Source organism: Fulmarus glacialis, unplaced genomic scaffold (genome assembly GCF_000690835.1).
Source record: "Fulmarus glacialis isolate BGI_N327 unplaced genomic scaffold, ASM69083v1 scaffold35971, whole genome shotgun sequence".
In the NCBI taxonomy this organism is placed as follows: Eukaryota; Metazoa; Chordata; class Aves; order Procellariiformes; family Procellariidae; genus Fulmarus; species Fulmarus glacialis.
This window is the reverse complement of record NW_009194041.1, coordinates 17,839-34,825: the sequence shown is the minus strand read 5'-3', so window position 1 is coordinate 34,825 and position 16,987 is coordinate 17,839. Positions and strand designations below refer to the sequence as shown.

General features: G+C 43.6%; 1 protein-coding gene across 1 annotated transcript in view; it reads right to left on the bottom strand.

The window, feature by feature from the left end:
- Positions 1 to 1,045: 1,045 nt before the first annotated feature.
- Positions 1,046 to 16,987, bottom strand: part of HHIPL2 (HHIP-like 2) — a 16,846-nt gene continuing 904 nt past the window's right edge. Inside the window, exons 2-9 of the mRNA XM_009587648.1 lie at positions 11,210 to 11,862; positions 9,933 to 10,076; positions 9,243 to 9,574; positions 7,647 to 7,773; positions 7,136 to 7,281; positions 5,499 to 5,580; positions 2,202 to 2,284; positions 1,046 to 1,413 (exon numbers count right to left, since the gene is read on the bottom strand). Coding sequence (XP_009585943.1) covers positions 1,046 to 1,413; positions 2,202 to 2,284; positions 5,499 to 5,580; positions 7,136 to 7,281; positions 7,647 to 7,773; positions 9,243 to 9,574; positions 9,933 to 10,076; positions 11,210 to 11,862 — 1,935 coding nt within the window. The remainder of the gene's footprint in view (positions 1,414 to 2,201; positions 2,285 to 5,498; positions 5,581 to 7,135; positions 7,282 to 7,646; positions 7,774 to 9,242; positions 9,575 to 9,932; positions 10,077 to 11,209; positions 11,863 to 16,987) is intronic.

The following is a 16,987-nucleotide window of genomic DNA, read 5'->3' as shown; positions in this document are numbered from 1 at the left end:
GGGGGGCAGCAGGAGACAAACATGACGTTGAACCTGCAAAATGATGTCATTTTCTTTGGCTTCCTCTTGGGCCACGGGTAGGAGTCTAAGCCAGGCCGTGGCTCCGCCACGCAAATAAATACACCTCTCTGGCAAAGAACATTGGGGGTTTGTTACCGCCTCCCTTCTTTCCACCGTGGATAATGCAACCCCCACGCTCCTCGCTCTCCCCATCCTCCTTGCAGCACCCCATTGCAAATGGATTTCACAGCGTGCTCTGTGTACGAAGGAGCACCGCCATCGCCCGCGCGGCTCCCAGGGGAGAGAAAAGGCTCAGCCAGGGAGAGCTGCAGCCGGCAACCCTGCACCCGGCCCTTACCTGCTAGCCAAGAGGTGCTCTCCAGAAGGACAGCAGCCAGCCTATGTTCACTTAGGAGCCAGATGATGGTTCAATCCAATTGCTCAGCTGTAACTGGGATTTTTGAGGGTTGCTTGGATTTTGTTTGTTCTTAAGATTTGCTGAATATTTGCAGCCCTTACTGAATCCTTTGGAACCTGCACATGATCCATACCTTGAAAAAATATTGCTTTAAAAAAAAAAAAGAAAAATCTAATTTCACTGTCTGAAAGACAACTACTCTTAAAATGTACTTGTTACTGCATTTCAATTAAAGGACAAAAAAAAAAGGTAAGGTCATTGACATGGCTATTTCATACTCTTGGATAAAAGATGCAAGTCCTGAAAGTTGGAGGCACTTGGATTTATTAGATAGTCATACACAGCCAAATCTTACCAGTGAATGTCCATCAGAGGCTCTCATAACTACTTATGTCAGAAAAGGACATCACAGCAGGATTTGCAAAGAAAGATAATATTAGGAGGCTGATGCTGTTAAGGTTTAATAGAACATATAGAGAGAGACTGCTAACACTGACATTAACGGAGGCACACCTGGGAGCACTGGCATTACAACTCAGCTGATTCTCTTTTATTTGGTCACTATTCAAAACATTTGTTTCACCATCTTACAAGTGACTTCCTTTTTTTCTGGGGCATCACTGAGTTTCAAAAGCAGCTTCTTAATCTACTCTCCTTCTTCCTCTTCCCCAGTTTTTCCTTTGCTAGTGCTGCTTTCTTTGGAAGCAGTTTCTTGGTTCTGGTTAGGTGGGAGCTCTTTTTTGGCAAAGGTGGTACTGGTGTAGTTCTGGAAATGCGTGCAACCTTCTCTTCCTGCTTTGGCTTGTGAGGTTTGGCCTCAGCTTTGATTTTCTGTCTCTTTTTACCAGATGGAGCTGGTTTCACTGTTGATATTCTGTTGGTGGACGGGGTCTTTTTAGCTTTCTTAGAAATTGTTGAGATGGCTGAAGTGGGGGTAGAAGATTTTTTTGGAGGCTTGGTTGTTGAAGGTTCATTAAGCAGCTCAAGGACAGTCTCTGAGGAAAGTAATTAACATGGTTCAGCATCCCTGCTTTAAGGCAAAAGGCTAATTCAGAGATACAACTGATATAAATCCTTATTAGAGCTACAGCTAAGAAAAATAGCTGACATTCTGAGAGAAGAAATACACACTATATAAACCTCTTTTCTTCCATCAAAAGAGCGTTGGGTTTCTTGGAAATAAAATTTGTTTAATTTTAGAAATGATGAATGTATATTTAAGGAAAATAAGTCCAGACAGAATGTGATGAAACCTTACACGCTTCTGTGGCAGACTTAACAACATGAATTTTTCATGTTACACTAATATCTGAAAAATCCCAGAAAAGATAACCTCAACTTGCTAAACACTGTTTCTACTCAATAAGATGTAACCCCTGCCCTAGCTGCATGGGACATAGGGCAGAAAAAGGCCAGGAGAAAGGAAGATTGACTCCCTTAGAATTACAGAGAGGGGATTATTTGACTCAAGGAGCTTGTCACAGAGCCAGGGACGGATGCTCAGACCAAACCCAATGCCTGAATCAAAGCCATCGGTTCCCTTGTGATGCCTGTTGGCACTATTACTTGGCAACACTTAGGGAAAAAAAAAATCAGATACTGGGATTAAGAAAAGGCATGGCATCTAGTAGACAACAGAAGCACACATTAAATGTGATAACCTAACTTCAAGATTGCTCCTGCTCAGTGCTTTAGTTTTTAAGATTGCTAAAGATTACAATCACATGCCTGTGAGATGGTTATATGTTTTGCTTCTCAGCAAAATTAAAGCCTAACAACTTACTTGCACGTGGAACAAATGGTATCCGTTTACTCTTTGTTTTCACTGGAACAGGCTTGTATTTACACTTCCCAGGTGGAGCTCTCCTTGAAAAACAGAAAGCCATATGCAGATATCTGAGAGATTCTAAGGAAGTTTATTTATTCCAGAGGCACACATCAATCCCCCGTTGTCATTTGCCTCCATTGGAAGAGGCATGACAGCACTTTAGGCACCTGGAGTGCAACATAGATGGAATTTAAGAGCCTAACTCAGGCTCTGACTGAATAGCAATAGCCGCTGGAAGGCTGCAGCTTCTCTTCTACCATCCTTCTGGTCAACTTTCTGCCACCAGTCTGGACTGTCTTTATCCAGCATCGATAGCTGGTTGGTTTGTGTGGGGGATGCTGGCCTGCCTGCATGAACTTGTAGCCCACCACTGAATTCAAGGGTGCTGATTAGGTGTGTTCAGCTATATGTGCTGGTGCTGGAGGCACAGTGCAACGCTGTTTCCAAAAGCCTGATGGATGCATTGGTTGAACGTCAGATTATCAGTCACTTTGGGTTGTCCTCACCAATACCGGCTCGTGCATCCCACCTTGAACTGGAGGAGTCCCATTCATGCACATAAGGCTTGTCAGTGACAGCGCTTTCCACTCGCTCATGGTGCAGTGTAAGGATCTCTCTACATGCAGCAGAATATTCTCACACAGCCCCGCGAAAGTTAGTGTGACCTTCAAAGGGTGCCGCTTCGGACACAACATGGTGCTTCAGCAAGAGGGGTGAGAAAGGAAAGGAACAGGCAAGGAGGGAGGAAGCAACAACTGCAAAGAAAACATATCCGCGTTCCTCTCCTGCCGTTCCGTTGCAGCTTCCCACAGTACAAAAGCACCCCCCCAAAAAAAAAAAAGCACATCTTCCCTGAGGTAAAGCTGTCACATGTTAAATGGCAGGAAGGGGGTTACAAAGAAGAGCAAGAGACCTGTGTTTTCTGTTACCCAGCCAGGGAACTGCTGTAGGACAAATAAGAACAGGCTCTTCCAATTTGGCATGCTTGACAGCACAGAGCGAAGCGAAGCATGACCTAAGGCATCACATTCTCTTGTGATTAGCATTCTCCTTCAGACAGGGGCAACAGCCAAGTGCTTCCTCCACACCATTTCAATTAAAAAAAAAAAAGCTTGCTAAAGCAGGGTTGTTGGCATTGCTTGTGGGGTTTTTTGGGGGGGTTGGTGTGGGGGTTTATCCCCTTCTCTCTCCTCTCTAACTTTCAAAGCACCTTCTAACACTTCTTCCCTCCACTCCTGACTGAGGGGATTTATTGCCAATCCAGGCAGAGGCAGGCCAGCCACTCTGCTGTCTCCGCTGGAGAGGCAAGCCAAAGTGGGGACACGGGGCTCTGCTGCCATCCGTTTTCCTGGGAGGTTCCTAGCAAAGTTTGAGTTGCCATCAGGTAGATGGCAGTGGCCCTGCCAACGTTTTGAAGCAGGCATTTTTGCGGCTTGCTGCCCTTACCAGCGTGCTTGCTGAAGTGCGGGCAGGAAGCAGGGAGTGTCTGGACTGGGCAAACTGGGACTGCACCCATCAGAGGAGCCAGTTATCCCAGCCACCACTCACAGTGAGACTGAAATGGAATAATCCTATAAACAGCAAAAAAAAAAAGCAAAGGAGAAAGGAAGAAATCTCCGCTTGTGATACAATCAGGAGGAGGCCAGAGTACAACCCAGGATCTGGAGGTGTTAGGACTCTCTGCTCCAGGGCCAAGCAAGCTCAGCAAGCTCCAGAGGAGCAGTCAGTGCTTTGCACACCCTGGACAAGCTTGCAAAGTGCTTAAGCAAACAGACAAGGGCAAAGCTGAGCAGAGCAGCATCCGGGCTCAGGTAAACAAGGGGAACCAGAAAATACAAGAATAAATTCCAAAGAGCCAAGGGAATAAGTGCCTGGTCCTGCTCTAGAAGTGGTGGTTATGAAGGCTCCAAAAGCACAGGGAAGTGCTGGCTTCTTTCCAGAAAGCCCTTCTGCGCAGTGAAACCATCACACTCCTGGCAGGGGCTTGCTGCCCACCGTGAAGTCATCGTGACATGGTGCGTTACTGCACACCAGTCCTCAGGCAGGCAGCCTCCTGGAAAGGCTCCCGCAGGCTGCTTGTGAAACAGAAAGCTGCATTTCTCCTTTTACAGCGGGAAAGAAGAGGGGATTTATCATCCTGGTAGTCCTTCATGGTGCATTAAGGAGTGGCATAGGGACAGCAGGGCTTTTTTTTTTGTGAAATAGGGCATGGTCAAGCTCTCAACGTTTATGCTAATTTATCATCCTGGTAGTCCTTCATGGTGCATTAAGGAGTGGCATAGGGACAGCAGGGCTTTTTTTTTGTGAAATAGAGCATGGTCAAGCTCTCAACATTTATGCTAGCTCACAAATTTTTTTTTTTTTTTTACTTGAAAATGTTACATTTTGGTCAGCCACAGTTAATGCAGTTCAAAGGCTTCCTGGCAGACAATAAGCTGTTAAAGGCAGGAGTCTCCTCAAGTAGTTACGGCAAGAAAAGACTCAAGTTGCTATTCTCATCACCTTGGTACAGAGCTTGAGTTAACTATCTAGCTTTGGATTTAACTTCAAGAAAACATATCTTGTTTTCTTCGTTTTGTTAGTGTCTGAGATCTTGGCAATGGCACAGACACATTAATACTGTATCTACTTTACAGGGTGATTTGAAACTCACTTAATGCTTTTTAGCAAGATCCAAAAGCTTGGGAGGGGAAAAAATTACATAAGTATGCTTATTATTGTAAAAACAGACTTTAGCAGGGTAACTGCTTAATGGGGAAAAAACATTTTCCATGGAAAATCTCAGGTTCAGGCTCCAATTATTATTTGAACACTGAATAAACCACCAGGTTTCACTCTTCTTTGTTAAGAAAACTAAACTGTGGACTGCAATTTATTTATTTATATGAAAGGGCATCACAGATATTTGATGTCATGACCCTTAAGGATATGGATTGTCATTTTTAAAGCACCACTGTGCTATACTTCAGATATGCAACCAAGGAGACATTCTTTTGATCCTTACTGTCCCAGACCTTTAAGGTATCTGAACTCTATTTCTGGGTGCACAGGTACGATTGGTGAGGAATAAATTCACTAAAACTGATAAAAGTTGCACCAGATGTACAGCGGGTGAACAAATCCAAGGATTTGATGTGGAGGTCAGTGAGATTACGTATCAATAGTACTTCGCATTCTTTCTACTGTGATAGCTGGGGAATGTATAGTGATTATAGAAGAATTTGGCATGGAAAAACATCTTTAATTACTAACCTTGCAGGATCAATAAACTTGTAGAGCGATCCATGTGGTGCGTAGGCACTGGGATAAGAAGTAGACATAAAATACAGCTCACCTAAATGGAGGTGAAAAAAGAAAACCAGTTTCAGATTCAAGTGCCCAAGCTGAATCCCGCTTCTCCATTTCCCTCTCTTTCCTGGCTCTTCACTAATTCACATGGTCAGAAAAGAAAACCCCTTCCTCCACTCCCTCAGTCGTGTCTTACTTTCAAGAAGTGGGCTTTGGTCTCACCCTTGCCTGCGCAGGTGGACTCCCAGGGACACCAAGTGATCTCCTGGTTGCAGCAGGGTTCCACGCAGAACCAGCCGCCCTCGATCGAGCGCAGTGCCTGAGCAGGACCTTCATGACTTCATGTCAGTGGCCCTCCAAAAGGTTACTTTCGTCTGTATAAATATGTATTTTTTTAATCTTGTTTGTACCAAAGCAGCAGCCAGAAGCTACAAATAGAGGGGAAGACCACACAACAAATATTTAGCCATCTCCTAGTCCTACCAAAAAAATTCAACAAGAGCTAAATTGACTAATCCATGGAAGACAGAAGCTTCTTATTCCTGTATGGTTGCTGAGGAGAGCAACTATTCCTCATGCCTTCCCTTCAGCACCCACTAGAACAATATCCAGGCAAATTATAGTAGCTTGCAAAAGAGGCAAAACTGTTGTTTTTCAAGTCACATGACGACACCATATTGGTTTCTAAAAGAATAACCAGTAGAAGAGACATTTAACATCCACTCACTGAACACGTTGTTAGAACAGTTAAAAATTGCACATATTTCACAACAAAGCCTGCATCTTCCTGCATCTTTGAGAGAATATGCTAGCTGGATCATCTAGGATCTTTTCATTACAAGCAAATCTCTCTTCTACTGAATCGTGAAGAATCAGAGCTCATTAAAGCACATCTGGGTTCTCAAAAAATTTGCAGTCACTTTTTGTATTGCATAGCTCTTTGTCAGGAGACTAAAGTGTCCGTACAAAAGTGAACAAAGTACGCGTTGGTACTTTCACCTTGGTGAGAGATCTGGTCATCGTGACCATAGCAATAATCCTATGCTATTATGCTATTTCCACTCAACTTTCAAATTAGTGGCTTTCCTCATCCCCAAATAAAGCCTTGGTGTATAATCCAGTGTGAAGTGCTGCTGTTGTGAATAAGACTGAGGAATTTATACTAATGAAGAGGGGGAAATTCAGATAAGCTGTAGGAACTCAACTGAGGAGGAGCTGTTACAAGGAAAGAACAAACTGCATTGATATAGTCTTTCCATTAATGAAACAGCATAAATAAACAACAACAAAAGGACAGGGAAATGCCAAAACAAACAGGAGTTCAAACTCCTTAGAGAACCTGGAGCATTCAGACTGCAAGTTTATATGAAGATCTGTCTCCTGAGCTCTCCATCAAGCCGATCTGCAATAGCCTCACAGGGCAAGAGACCTCTCTGAACCCCATACCAACCCCACCTGCCGTGCTGAGATAGCCACAAACCTGTTTTGCAGTGCCGGCTCTCTAGTAGCATGTGAGGAGCAACATAGTTTTACACGTTTGCCCTACAACACAGAACTGACAGTACAGTTTTCAATAAAGATATGGCTAGCACGATACCTACCTGCTTCATCCTCGGCAAATGAGATGATGAATTTGCTATAAGAATGGATCATTCTGGGGAAAGCACAAGCTTTTGTGCTACCAATGCAGATATCTTGCTTCTTCCACTTATTTGTCTTCTCATCTTCCTGTAAAGCCATAAGTCGACTAGATGAAAAATAAACCCCGTGTTTTACGTTTCCATTATCAAGATTAGTTCCTGTAAAAATCATGCATTACTGGAAAAAGATGTCAGTGAGGACCCTGACTGTTGACTGGCTTTAATGTTTGTCTTTTGGAAAAATAGACCTGAACAAAAGTAAACCTATCCTAAGGATTCTAAATTGGAGGAAGTTTAGATTCCAACCAAAATGTTGTTATAACGGCCAGAGCCTTTAATCTAATACACAGACATCTGGGATTCTCATTTACTCCAGCTAGAAAGGTTTTGGAATGCTCTAATATGCGTATTTGCCCAGATAAGGCAAATGTGGGTACAGAATGGGAGCTGCAGAGAAAACAATTCGTCTCACCCGTTCATGAAATCACCAAAAATATAGAGGCCGTTCAAGTTGGGCGATTCACATCCTCTGTATACATAACCTCCAGTGACTGACTTCCCCACATGGCGGCCGTATGCAAATATTGGAAGAATGTCATCTGTTAAACACAGAAGAATAAAAAGCAAGAAAATTTACATCCAGAGAACATCAAAAAGTGATTGCTCAATGGCACCAATGGGCACAAAAACAGCTAGAAGGACCAGTACAGTTGAACAAACAGAACAGTTAAATTTCAGTGGGAATTCAGTAATTTACTCCAGGACAGAACAGACCCAGGGGCTTTCAGGAGCTCTCTGTGTAGTTGCTTATCAAAGCTTAGTTGTAATGAGCTTCCATAACACATAGGACCAAGGTTCTCTGCATCAAGCGAGCAATGCAGAAAGGTATCAGCCTGCAGTAAGTATTATCTTACAGGTTTGTGGTTGCACCAGTCATTTTAGCAGGGATTGTCTTGACAAATTTGAGTATTTTTAGAGAAGGGAATAAGATCAAACAATTGCAAGCTGACTCAACATCTTCATAGGTTTGGTGACATTCTCAGCACAGAACATGTGTGAGTGTGCTACCTCCATTTTATGTCATGAGACTTATAAAATAAAGGCTTTGCCTCTGGCAATCTTAAAAATGAATTCATCTCTTTCTTGGGTTGAATATCAGATCACACAAAATTTTAGTCTTGTCCTCACTTTTCTCCCCTGGATCAAGTAGCTTGTCTTTAGTCTTTAATGATGAGGATAAAGATCACAAATGCAAGTCGTTAAAAACCATAGATTAACAGCAAAATCTAATTCAGTTTTGTTGTTAACTGAGGATTGGGCCATTAAAAAAACCAGCCAAACAAAAAAACTTAAGAGCTGTGTGGGTACCAGTATAGCAGAGGAGAAATGTTGATAACATACTCTACGCTTGCCTGCTCATACAAATGTTTCAGAAACATCTACAGGAGCTTGAGACCAGGTGTTTTCTTCCAACAGCTTAAGGAACATTATAACAATACCCAGTTCTTCTACCATGCTTTCCAAAGAGCTTTACGAAGACCACCAATATCTGCTCTTTTTTAAAGGCAGCAAGTGAGTTTGTCCATCACACCCAGTCAGACCCAGAGGATAGCTTTTGGGTGTTCTGCTGAGGCACCCTACTTGGTAGGACAGACTGCCTCTTCCACAGGATTTGTTTCAGGGTCTCAGCATCAGCCTGGCCCGCTCTCCTTAGCCATAGCCTTGGCTCAGAGCTTCTGAAGAAAACACAATATTGCTTTCCTACTTAAATCTAATCCATTGCCTTCCTAACTTCACTGGGAAAATTCTGTCTGCAGAAGACATAGGCTTTGACCTTAAACAACTTGTCCAGTGCAGTGTATGACAGGGAATTCCCTGAATAAGCAGGGCATCATTTCATACCAACACCGCAGGGCTGGGGAGAAAGAGCATTCTGCTCTTAAGTAGTAAACAATCTCCATTTAACTCACAACACTGGATTATTTAGCTTCACTGGAAAAATGGAGCTATAGTCTAGTAAATACACGTACATAGTAAAGTAATCTTCTATAAGAACCTTCTTCCTTACCCAAAGAGGAATTGTGGCAAAGCTTTGTGTCGTAGCATTCAAATCCCTCCTTCGCTCTCCAGCCGTAGTTCCCTCCTTTAACAACGATGTCGACTTCTTCAAACCTGTTCTGCCCGACATCCCCGCAGAATATCCTCCCTCTTCCCTTTTTCGTGGCAGGGTCCCCTCTGTCAACTGCACAGCGCCACATATTCCTGACCCCATAAGCATAAACCTCAGGGCGGGCCTTGGGATCAGACACAAATGGATTATCAGGAGGGATGCGATAAGGCTTTCCATTGGGGCTTTTTCCATCCACGTCAATCCTCAAGACTTTCCCCAACAGAGCACTCCTAAAGAGAATGACAGAAAGAGGCAAATCCCAGCATGAGAGCCAACTGAAAACGAGCAATTCTCTCCCTCTTCTCCCTTTCCAAAGGAAAAGTTATCTGTCCAAAAGAGATAAACCAACAGCTGGTATGTCTTGCAACCTCTTTAAGTCACAGAAGACTTTTCCCCCCTCTCAACAAATGGGGTTCCCTTAGCTTTCAAAATGTAAAATTTAAATTTTTGAAATACTGCATTGGACAGACTTGCAGATGCACAAGCACTTTTGGGAATCACTCTTACTTTATTCTTCCACATTGTCTCATTTTCAAACCCTGTGTCTTGGTGGACAAGCTCAAGGCTTTCACCTGCCCTTCTACTTACTTGTTCTGAGCATTCCCAAATTTCCCAAAAGGGTCTCCAGCTTTCCCTCCATCCCCTGTGAATAGATACATATAGCCATCCACACCAAAGAGCAGCTGCCCACCGTTATGATTTGCAGCTGGTTCTTCAAGTTCCAAAAGATTCCTAAAAAAAAGAGAAATAACTCCAGATGTAGCTACTGGAAAGAACTGAGCATTCAGGTAGGCTGCAGAAGTATTGCATCACTACTTCTACAGAAGAAAGCAAGATTTCCCAGCTGTACAGACCTGTCACCTTTGTGAAATAGGGTGCTGAGTTGCATCCTGTTTCCCCTGAGCCTGCAGCATAAGGCTGCCTGCCTAGCTTACAGCAGAGCTCCTTTCAGCATGGCATCCCGTGAGGAAACATGTTTCCCACGAGCCATGCGGCACCACGGCTGCCCCGGGCACTACAGCTCCGACCTGCACCGCATTAACACCTCCTGTGCTACAGAGCTCACCCACCACCGCGAGCACAGGAGCATCACAGCTCCTCTGAAAACATGACTACAAATACATAATGTGTTAATCTGCAGGGAACACTTGTTGCCCTTTAAACTTTGATTGCGACAGGTGGGTTCTGCTTTCTTACATGAGAAGGAGTTGGTGAATTTGAGGGCTTCAGAAGCATCTTAAGGCAATTAGAATCATAGAATCATTAAGGTTGGAAAAGACCTCTAAGATCATCAAGTCCAACCGTTAACCCACCACCACCATGCCCACTAAACCATGTCCCTAAGCGCCTCATCTACACGTCTTTTAAATACTTCCAGGGATGGTGACTCTACCGCTTCCCTGGGCGACTCTAGAGAAAATAACCGCTACTAACAAATTCTTCTCCATAACTGAGAATTAGCTTTTTTCCCTTAGTGGGGGGACAGGGCAGGGGCACATTGTCAGATCAAAAGAATGTATAGTACTGTAGCGAGGCATCCCTGTTCTCCTACAGTACAAAACACTTTTAGGGCAGATGTTAATTCCGCAATAGGCTTAAGGCTATTACTGCTCTTTAGAAGGCAAGAGTACAAGATAGAGAGAGAAGACGACCTGGAAGCCTAGATGCTGGGTCCTATTTTCAGTTTCATTTCTAGTTTGCTGTGTGACCTTGAGCCAACCTGTCTCTGGTAGCTTCATAGCAGGCCAGTCACACACCTGAACCAGGGTGACTGGGAATGTGCAGGTTCTGCAAGGGGGAATGACAGGGACAAAGAAAAATAATTTCTCATCGTGGCATACAATAGCATTCAACATGAACTTTACCTTTCCGAGAGTGGATCAGCTTTGTTGACATCAGATGCCAAAACCTTCAATTCACTGATCCTGATCTTTTCCACTCGGTTCTTATCCATGTATGAGTAATAGATATAAAACTTCCCATTGTACTTGTACTTGGGGTGGAAAGCCATCCCCAGAAAACCTCTCTCATCCCCTATCCACGGCGTAGCCAGCACTATACTTCTAATATCCAGAAAGGGCTCCTCCAGCCGGCTACCATCAGGCAGGTAGACCCAGATCACGCCCACCTGCTCAGCTATGAACATGCGGTGGGTATGGTCATTCGCGTGCACCATGAGCACCGGGTTCCGCAGGCTGTTGGCAACCTCGGTCAGACAGAGCTGGAGACAGCCTTTGTGGTCCTCCACCACCGAGCCCAGGTTGCGGTTGAGGGCTGTGTTCTTCAGCACGTTGGGGAAGCAGTAGTCCTCATCATGTGGGTGAAGGAGGTTGCAAAAGCGCGTCTTGTTTGTCTGGCAGCATTCTTGGATGTGCTTATCACTCGTCAGCAGCCTGATGGCAGAGCGGCAGCTGAAGTGAAACTCAGAGCAGTAGTCAAAACAAAGTCCTGGGAGGCTTCTTAGAGGGGTCCGAGGGTTTTCTGCATCATAGAGATGTGCAGCGTATGGAGAACATTCCTAGAAAGTAAAAGAAACTAAATATGTGGCTGTGTACACACATCCAGGAGAAGCCAAGACACCTTCATGGAAGCAAACCAGTTAATAAAATGAAAAATTAGTAAGGCAGAGAACATAAGTCATCTTTGAAAGAGAGTAGTAGAAAGTCACTCAAAATATCGCTAAAGGGGACTTAGAGGTCAGTAGTTGTTTCCTTTACCAAAGCAATCAGCTGCACCTGAATTATTCCCAACAGAAGTATGTCTGTGGAAGCTGTGGATTCTCCATTACTAGAGGTTTTTAAGGACGTGACAGGCAATTTCTTCCTGCAATCTCTTCTTACCTTCGCTTTTAGAAATCCCCCTTAGCTTCCCCTGCTAGATTTTGAACTAGGTGGTTTGTAACCTGTTCTTAACAGATTGAGAGAAGAATTTGTTAACTCCCTCTGCAACTATGCGCTAAGCAACCCTTTGCACTATGTTAACCTTCGTACTTCAGACTTCTCCAGACCTGTAGTCCTAAATCTGGACACATCTTTCACATCAGCCAGCATCACTGCTGACGATTTTACTTTGTTAAACCGCTTAAGCCCATACCTAGCTCTAATCAAGTGTTAGGAAAGAAAAAGAAAACAAACCAGGTACAGATTCACCCACACCTTCAACACTATGCGCAGCTCTGGTCCCCCTTCCCAAAAGCAACATAGGGGAACAAATCCACAAGGACAGTCAAAGATACAGAACAGCTAATTAAGATGGGACTGAGCAGTTTTGCAGAGAGGTGATCAGGGTAGGGTAACAGCCTGACAGAGGTCTGTAAATATCACAAGTGACATTGAGAAGATGCATGGGGATCACTTGTTCACCCTTTCCCCCAGAAGAAAAATGAGGGAGCATTAGATAAAACTAGCAGGAGCCAGGTCAAAAAAGGAGGTGAAACTCCACCAGAAGAAATTGTAGGTGCTAAAGGTGTACATTGGTTAAGTGTGGAGGCTAAGTTAATCTTTGGTCTGATGCTGTAAAACTTCGATCATGTTCTTGCATGCACGGTATCACTGAAGCAGGCTGTAGTTGAGAATTAAAACTGTTTGAAATAAGTAGATATCTTATGCAATTCATGTAGCTACCATTGACTCTATATGTAATCTTCAGGAAAAAAAATACCGCAGGCAACATTTTCAAGTGTTATCTGTCTAAAATTATGTCCCTTCAAATATCATTAAGTTTCTAGCTGTGCAAAATATAGGTTAAATACTGAAAATCAGGCATTGAGTTTGAATTTGTACCTAAATTTGAACTCCTCATCTTGCAAAAATTCTGAGCCAGAACTTCTATAAGATATTTCCATTAAAATCCCACATCTATTTTAATCAGCACAAAATTGCAAAAGTTAAAACAAAAGGAGCTAAATTCTGCAGAAAGATTTTGCTGGTTTTCATGCCAGCAGCCTGAAACAGTCTATCCAGAGTTTTTATTGGGCACATATGTAGGAAGGTAAGTACATAGACAGCCGAAGAATGAAGAACTACTACATTAGTATTTTTTCTGCTTCATTAAACAAGTTTGCTTCATTAAACAAATCTGGAGCAGCACTGACTTTTTTTCCTGGTGCAAGTAGCAGCCTTTCCAGGATATTTAATGTGAAGGCTACAGACCTTCGTTCCAAACTTAGCATAGCAAACTGTTCCCTTTGCTCACAGAACCCCCCAAGGGCTTTTGGCCATACTAAGAACAGATAGGACTTGTAAATAGTAAAGCCCTTTCAACTCTTGGATGGTGTAAAACATTTCTCACTTTTCATTACTGGTTATCAAGCTGCACAGAATGAGCTGGTTTCTGTTGCTTCTGCATGGCATCTGTAAGGAACCTCTCCTCTTCCCAAATCAAAAGTCCCCAGCCAGCAAAGGGGAGCCAAGTCCCCCAGGCCTGTCCTTGCAGCCTGACCCCAGCCCTAGATGGCAGAACCACACCATTTTTCCCCATGTTTAAGGTCTTCCCAGAACGAGGAAGGGCACCATTAGCCCCTGAGTGCCATCCCCAAAAGCCAAAGCTTCAGGTAAGTGTCCTTCTGTTCTCACCTTCTTGAAGGAGAGCAGCTTTGGTGCAGGCATTCAACAACACTTGGCTGGCATGTTCCTCCCCAGATGCTTACTGAGTCCATTAACCATCGCTCACTCTCTCAGCTTTCACCAGTACATGCTCGAACAGCCCTGAATATGTTGAGTTTCTAGTTTATCATAGTTTTCACAAAACATGGTGCTGATCTCAAGTGACCAGGAGACGAGGAGAGGTGACAGCCTGATAAGGTGTCACCAAGGAAAAGTGGGGGAGAGTAGACAGAGCCTAACCTGTGTTGCATTTCGAGTCCTGGGAAGCTCCCCCATTCCCACTAACATGCAGCTGCAGCTGGCTCACCACTCCGTTGTGCACAAGTCACTTGCAGTCTAAAGCTCCTCTCAATTCTGTTCTGAAGTGATTACTTTATTAACACCTTTGAAAACATTTTTATTTTCTTTCAATAAGTGGGAACAGAGTCCAGCTCCCAGACCAGCAATCTGAGAAGAGAAAGAGAAGAGAAAAACAGCTTCCTCTGAAACAAGGCAAACTCTCACCACCTCCGAGCTCCATCAACTCTGTTCTGCCAACAGTCTGCAGCATAAGGGTCTCCTACAGTTCATCCTCCTAAAAAAGCATAGCCCCTGAGCAGCTGCCATGCTTTTCCAGCCGTTGGACTTCCCACACAGTGTTTGCCTGGCAAACAACACCTGCAGTGCACAGGCCCAGCAAGACGCACGAGATGGAGGCCATTCCTCAGGATCTACGTAAACTCCCAGGATTAGGTGGCCTTGCAGTCACTGTTGGTTGTCTGCTTTCATTTCACTCAAGCGTGCATGAAACAACACAATTAACCCCGCTACTTCATAGAGTGGAAGAAGCAGAAGCTGCTAAGATCAAGTTGATGCTTCTTTGCTGTTTTGTAATAGTTTCTCTGCAAAAAGAGTGTGCATTCAGCAATCAAATCAGGCCTCAGATTAAAATTGGCTTAAAAAGTATGTTGCTTTCCCTGCACTAGCTCCTATCCCATGCTAATATCATGGCTTTCAATCAGCTTGAACAAGGCTTAACTGGCCTTTTCAGTTTTTTAAGTCTCTCCTGTAACAGTTTTCCGAATAGAGAAATATCCTCTGAGCCAGCAGCCAAACAGCTGTTCTAGTGCATGTAGCAAGGTTTGCATCCGTGGCATTTTTAAAGCCGTGCAACTTGCACATCTCCTTAAGACTATTACAGGCAGTTTTTAGAGTTCCATATTCAGTTTTTAAGCTAAATCCTAGAACAGGTCCGCTGAGGGTCAGACTAAACCTACAAATGCTTAGAACAAGTATAGCTAGCAAAAATAGACCTAGATCTTGCCAGATGCAAACTGAAGCAGCTCTACCAGCAGAGCCAGATTGCTTTAGATGCCTCATCTAGCCTGTTAGTTTTCAAGAGAAACATATCTGGCCTAGTCACAGCCCGAAATCCATGATCCAGAACACAACCCCATCTAATTGTCTTCTATCTGTTAAGAAACACAGCTCCACTGCCAAGGTAAGGTGCACTCCACGGCAACCCTCTTGGGCTCTGTGGGACCAGTGAGACTGCTGCAGTCACCAAAACCAGCTTCCTCTGCTCAGCACACCACTCGTTAACACACCAGGAAGGCTAGGGAAAAAAAAAAAATTGTCTGTTTTTTTACTATCTGCTGGTTTTGGCACTGAAGGAACACCTGACTCAATGAGCTGCTTTGTTACAACTCATCGCTACTACTCTGATCTCCCCCAAAGATGTGAAATAATGCTGTTTTCATTAAATTAGAGCAGCTACTAATAATTCAGACTTATCAATAACCACCTACACCTCTTTCCTGAAATTTGTTTTGTTCAAAAGACAAAAGCTAGTAATATTATTTTGTCTACCATTGCTTCTGAGTAATCTTTGTGTCCCAAGGTTTTATACGAATAATATCAATAAAAGCACTTGTTACCAGCAGCAGTTTATCTGAAGTCCTGCTGTACACAGCAGAAATAAGCACTTGGCACAATTACATCCTGATCACATATATGCGTCTGCCTTTTTGTATTTGATGTGGTACTAAGTACGTGTCAACGTTTCCCGGGTAGTGACTGCAAGTGTCAGAATACTGTGGAGGTGGTAGAATGGAGATGTCCTCATTTTCCATCCCTTCCACATGAGACCATCAGTAAGAATTTTATCCAGCAGAGCTACATCACTAAAGCAAAACCATTTGGTAGATCTTTGCTCCTCCATAAATTCAACAGCCAAATAATATTTGCCAGAGAACCCAACCTTATTTCCATGGTTGTCACCAACTTGAACAGGAAGAGCAACACATAACACAGTCACAAGCTCCTTGCCAAAGATCTTACTCTAGAAAGATATGAAAAGAGTCATGGCTTATTACTTTGAAAATCTGTAATAAAATGTATAGGGTGGTTTGGTTTTTTTGCTACAAAATACACTTACAACAAATGCAAAATTAACTTATGCCCCGCAGGATCAAAGAGGCAATAGACACATTTTTATAGTGTTTTTTCTACCTGCAGCATATAGAAAATCTTCATAACACCAACATTGGTGGTTCTGCTAGGACCTGTAACACATCTTTTTCTGGTTTAACAACTGTAAAATGACAAACACCACCGATGCTACTTTCTTCATCCCTGGTGCTGAAAGGGTGTCCCCCCCCACCCACCCTAAGGAGATGCCAGAATCCTGCCAGCATCCAAAATGAACGGAAAAATCTTTGTACACAGAAAATATTTTAGGGCTAAGGAAATATTAACTAGGAGCATTTTACATGTTCTTAGTAAGACTGTGTCTTTTGGCTGCTTTGTGTTTTGGCATGGAGTAAGTCCAACTCTGCATGACTAACAGTTGTTGAAAAGGCAGGTCAGTTCTGCCCTTTAATTACAGGGAGGCAGGGGAGCTCAGGAAGAACGGTGCCTTCTGCCTTTTCTCACTGCACAATGCCTGTTTTCGTGAGCCAGGTGGACAGTGGGGAGACAGCACCAACGAAAATGCAGTAACTGAAGCCTTGGGACCTTGCAGCAGCTGTGTGAAACCACTGCCTATTAAATTTTCTTCTA